The sequence below is a fragment of the Hypomesus transpacificus genome, chromosome 13 (genome assembly GCF_021917145.1).
Source record: "Hypomesus transpacificus isolate Combined female chromosome 13, fHypTra1, whole genome shotgun sequence".
Taxonomy (NCBI): Eukaryota; Metazoa; Chordata; class Actinopteri; order Osmeriformes; family Osmeridae; genus Hypomesus; species Hypomesus transpacificus.
This window is the reverse complement of record NC_061072.1, coordinates 6607288-6613287: the sequence shown is the minus strand read 5'-3', so window position 1 is coordinate 6613287 and position 6000 is coordinate 6607288. Positions and strand designations below refer to the sequence as shown.

The following is a 6000-nucleotide window of genomic DNA, read 5'->3' as shown; positions in this document are numbered from 1 at the left end:
CAAAGGTTTAAATATGCTCAACTGTAAGTGTTCATTAATACAATAAATCCTAGAATCCTTTGGTGAAGACATGAACCCACAGTTTGTGATGTTAACCAGGCAAAAAGGAGTGACTGTTGAAGCCTATCTCATTCAATCTATATGAAGGAATGAGCACAACAGCTGGTACGGAATCCTACTACACTATGCTGCATGTCACATGGTCTCCTACTTACTATCCCTCTGATCCTCTCTCTCTCTTGCACTCTTTGTAATGCCATTCGTGTGTACAGTGAAGTAGAGGGGGAGGGGAGGAAAGGGAACAAGGGGAAGCGATGCTGACCGGGAAGTGGCATCAAGCAGCAAGACAACCTTGTTGCGAGATAAGAGTAAGGTAGAGAAGAGTGGGACTGTAGTCAAGCTGGAAAGAGAGAAAGGGAGTGACAGGAAAAGGTCTATTTGTTTTACACAGAGGAACAAGCCACTCAGCCAGAACACGTTGGCTGTGGGGTTGTCAAGAAAGAAAAAGAGTTTGGAGATGTGATGATGGGAGATGCTGGTTACAGAAAAAGATAGGAGGGATATATCCTTGCTTGATTGTCTCTTTAATGTGTATCTGAAGAGAATTCTTGCAATTCGGAACCATGTCACAGACTTTGAGTCACCTGGAGTCCTGCTGAAGAGATGGAACAGGTAACTAGAATGTTACTTTGCTCTTAGTGAAAGTGCTGTGATGTTGGTCAGTTTGGTAAAGAGAGATTGGGTTTTCCTATATACTTTTGTAAGTACAGTATTAAAGACAGAGTGATTATGTATTGTAGGAGAGTTTACATGTAGACACAATTAAGGGAGGGACATTGAGTAAGTGTGTTTAAAGGTACTCTTCGTGACATAATGAAATTATCTAATACTATTGTGTTTTGGGTCACACTGAGGGTTTGTGTATGTGGATGGCAATAACTGGAGTCAGGCTATCCTGCACTTGACTACTTTTTGGACAGCCAGATATGTTCACTGGAATACCTTTTTTGAAGATGTATTTCCAATTGTTGCACAAAGAATGGTAATATAATTGGGGTACATTTCCAGTAGAGTTGGAAGATGATGATTTATAAATTGGGACTGTCTTCACAAAAGCTTTAATTTATTTAAGTTTGAACAATGGCTGGATACCTTTCTTAGTAGTACATTTATTTTCAAAATTTTCAGTAAAATTTGTTAATTGTATAATATAGGTCCTGACCATAATATACAACTTTCAAATTAATCAACAGTGTGTGTACTATGCATCAGTGTCCAGTCAGGATTAATGGGAAACGCTAGAGGTTGTCAAAGTGTCAGGTGGGTCAAGCATTGCGAAATGTGAAACATAATCAACTTTTTGGTGACGGAAGGGTGTGGCGACCAATTAATGAAACCCATATATACTTCTTCCTATCCCTGATGTACGTATGCACCTGTATTTATCTTGGTTTAAACAAAACATGGATTAAAACAAAACTGGTACAAGAGGGAATAGCTATGGTTGTAATGGCTGATGTTTATTCTGTTTTACATGAACCAGGTTGTGTAAATGTGGATGCTAGGACCTAAACATAGCTAGCTAGCTAGCAGCATTTGAAACCTTCCATGCACTAATAGACTGAAAAGCTCAAGGCCGACCGGGTAGAGCATCAAAATAATGTACCCTGACGTTCCTTGTGTGAATGTCCCATTAGGTCTTACTTTATCATGTTCTCCACTACCACAAAAAAATTATCTGACTCTCAAGACCCTTACTGAAGTTAGCCATCACTTTAAATCAAGCCTCATAGATAAACTGTGTGTGTGAGGAGTGAGAGAGATAGATAAACAGTGTGTGAGAGAGAGAGAGAGAGAGAGAGAGAGAGAGAGAGAGAGTTTTTCTTGTAAGGGTATTGTCATACATGTTAGATTGTGCTGTTTGCAAACTTACGTTTGTGCTCAAGCTGAAGCAAAAAGCAGCATTGTGAGGGTCCAAACTGTTAAAGTTTGGGGTTATCTCACACCCTAAAGCTTCGGTGTCTCAGGTGACCTAACTTTGCGAACAGTGGTTCCCAGTGACGTGCGGTGATGTCAGTAAGAGGGTAGGCACTGAGTTATGAAAGCCAGATTACCTAATTTATTGTTAGGCTAATATGTCAAAACAGTAAATGCAGTAAACAGTAGGCTGTAGTTTACAGCCGCTGAATGTTAGCACAGCCACATAGCCAATCTTTTCATACCAGTCTGTTTGAAAAGATCGAAAACATGTTGTCCCTTTGCTGCAGTAGTCCATCTAAGTCTGGCGTAGACCTCCCTCTTGCTATTAACTCCTTTTTTGAATAAAATCGAGCTTGGAGAAATTCCTCAACTCTGATATCGGCAGACACCGCTGCTGTCATTTTGACTTGAATTTTGCGGGGATTACGCTTACAACGTAGCCAGTATAATGACGTTAGCTGCGCAAATTTCCAGTAATATCTCGATTTTAATTGGTCCATGTTTGATACGTAACGTAGATGATTACTGGCATAACATATTTACTTTCAAAGGCACAGCAGAGTTGTGCTTTTCGACGTACATGTTAAAGAATACAGGATCGAAGTGCGCATGCGCAACATGAGTTTTTCGTTGTCGTCCGCAATGAATGGACAGTAAAAGCACTGCTTATTCTACCATTTTGTTGTTTTTGATTATGCGTAACTGCTACATTTGTCATCATAACGTCTAAACAATTGGAATAACACACATATTGCATATATAAATCACAAGAATAATCAGTAAAAATAAAATACAAGTTTATTAAATACAATTATTTAATAAACATTTTTACGTTTGAATTTTGGCAGGGTAGGCAGTGCCCTAACCCTAACCCTAACAAACTTAACACGATCCAAACAAACGTAACACGATTCATACAAACATAACATGATTCAAACAAACAAACGTAACACGATTCAAACAAACGTAACACGATTCACAAATGTATTTCGTGATTCTCAAATGTAACGCGATTCACAAATAAATGACCCTATTACATTCGTTTGCAACCTGACAAACACAAGTTACAAATCCCTGCATTCGTTGGTGTGAATCCCTGCATTCGTTCGTGTGAATCCCTGCATTCGTTCGTGTGGATTTTTGGAACTTTCCTGACGCGCTTAGATTCACAAATGCATTTTTTCTAAAAGATATCCTCTGCAGCCTATCAGATGTCTCCAATTTTAGCCAATCACCAGAGAATGTCTAATATGGGTAGACGGGCTCTGCGTTAGCCTAGGAAACACGGAAAATGACTAAACATGAATCCAGCCATTCTCAACAATATTCAATCACGTATGATCATCGGTTTAATAAGATTAACAAGCAACATTTCACCTACATGCTACCAGACGACATTGCTCGTGATCTGAAGGAGACGATGTGCGTCATTATGGCAGGTTGTTGAAGACCACATAGACACGTTAATGTGATTGGCTAAAATTGGAAGAGACGATCTGATAGGCTGCAGAGGATATCTTTTAGAAAAAATGCATTTGTGAATCTAAGCGCGTCAGGAAAGTTCCAAAAATCCACACGAACGAATGCAGGGATTCACACCAACGAATGCATGGATTTGTAACTTGTGTTTGTCAGGTTGCAAACGAATGTAATAGGGTCATTTATTTGTGAATTGCGTTACATTTGAGAATCACGAAATACATTTGTGAATCGTGTTACGTTTGTTTGTTTGAATCGTGTTATGTTTGTATGAATCATGTTACGTTTGTTTGGATCGTGTTAAGTTTGTTTGAATCGTGTTGCATTTGTTTGTTTGAATTATGAAACTAATCTAACTCTATAGTCTTGAAAGGGGTCATTTTTAGAGGGATGTGGTGGACATCTCAAAGTTTGACTTGCTTGGCTGTTTTCTGTGATTTTTTTGGATTTCATAACATGTAAAGTTGTATTAGTCTATTAATTGCTATATTGTCACCATGAAGTGTTTCGGATTCATGTTTCTAAAGACATCATTTGGTTAGGGTTTGGAAATGCCTGCTAGAGAGCAACAATGATTTCAGTTCACGGGTTCAGGAAGAAAATAATGACAATAATAATACAAATCTAAAACAATAGGGCTGTAGAACAATAGAACATTTGTATTCTTACTTTAGATGTACTATTTATAATGTATGCAGCACATACACATACCATAATTATTGTCAACAATCACAAACACATGGTCTGATTTTCCTACTTCCTGACTGCAATCTAAGCCCAGACTGGGGAAGTAAACGTTATCAGCATGGAACAGAATAGATGAAGGCAGGAATGGCCGGAGAACAAGAGAAAGGAGATGGAAGAACTGAGTGGAAAAGGGTTAAAGGAGTTGGAAAGATGGAGAAAAGTGAAGTTAGAAAGAGCAAACCTTGTTGATTTGAAGATGTAAATACTACACTCTAACCCACTGGACCACTGGCACTTCTGGAAGTGTATGTAACTGGACAGGTGGGGAAAGGACTTTTACAATGTCCAAAGCAATCTCACAATATCGATCAAAAAAACACTTTTACATACATGAGCCACGATATCCGATACGCTGACGAGATGTAGCATGATCTTATCTACAAAACACAATAGGGCGACTTGGATAACAAGAGAGCAAAATTAATTAATGCTTGGCAAACAACCGGCTCAATGGAGATTTGAACTCAAGAGCATGAGGTTGCAAGTCAGCCTCTCTATCTTCTTTGCTACAAATCAACTGTTGAGTTTTTCTGAATAGAAAGGGTATTAGCTTTGGTGAACGTTGGGACAAAGTTTAAACAGCTGTAATTCAGTCATATTTTGACATACCAATGTGACATTGTGCATTGTACTTAAGAATGATGTAATCTTGAAGTTTATTAGGTTTGAAAAACCATCAGTCAAAATGATATTTGAGTTATTGACAAAAAGATATTGAGGCAATGTGGACATTTACAAAAATACACCCTTTTCAATCATTCTGTATTGCATTCCTTATGCCTTCGCATACATTAGAGTAACAGAGTTTTAATTTAATTTGATAATAGTTGAATAACGACAGTTCGGTGGGTAAAATGTGAATACAGTGAACCTCAAAGTCCATTGACACCTCTTTCCTATCTAAATCTCACAACTTCAACTGTAAAACGATCAGTTTCAAAAAAGCTGAATTTGTGACATCACAAATGTAGCATCACCTTTGTCACGCCCCAACATTTACATACAAACCAGCCCTCTGGTGTTCTGGCCCAGGATCTCAGACACTAGTTTAGCTGCGCGCTGTTCTGTGGACTTCCACGGGAATTACAAAGGAGAAAGTGCGGACATTTTTAAAGGATATTGAAAATGGACCATCGTAAATGCAGTGTTCCAGGCTGTACAGGGAATGCTGAAACTTTTCAGAGTCTTCCTAAGGAACCAAACACTCGACGGCTGTGATGTTTGTCTATGAGAAAATCCCTGTGCAGTTCGACCCTCAATTACACATTTGCTCGAACCATTTCACAGAGGACAGTTTTGAAAACCTGGGACAATGTAAAGCATAAAGCAGGATTTGCTATGAAGCTGTTGCTGAAAAGAGGTGCTGTTCCAACCTTATGTTCATCCCAACCGCAAGCTGTAGTATGATGTTGTCGCTAACAGTTATTAGCAATGCTAGCGCATCCTACCTGTATCTTGCATCGGTAGAATGTGTGATGATGTAGTTTATTGGCAATGGGGCTAATGTTATTTTATGTTCCTGACTGTGTTTCATTCAAATAAATAACCTGTGTTGTCATGCAAATGTGCAATTCAAGATGCATGTTTGTTCAGATTTATTTTTTTAAAAGATAGCTAGAGCTAACTGAAGCTCAGTTGAATCACGACAGTTTGTTTGCTAAGCTGTAGTGCTAACGTTACCCACCTAAGTTGATCCCGTTTGCTTCAACAACAGAAGTGGAAACAACTAACGTTATCAGAATCAGAATGGGTTTTATTTGAGGGGGCAGAGCTTCAGCTCCTTCAGGTGACACG

The 6000-nt window shown here is 38.8% G+C and overlaps 1 protein-coding gene across 1 annotated transcript in view; it reads left to right on the top strand.

Moving 5' to 3' along the window:
- Window positions 1-280: 280 nt before the first annotated feature.
- Window positions 281-6000, top strand: part of LOC124476009 (rho GTPase-activating protein 23-like) — a 78509-nt gene continuing 72789 nt past the window's right edge. The window contains exon 1 of the mRNA XM_047032948.1: window positions 281-672. Within this exon, the coding sequence (XP_046888904.1) occupies window positions 664-672 (9 nt within the window). The 5' untranslated portion in view covers window positions 281-663. The remainder of the gene's footprint in view (window positions 673-6000) is intronic.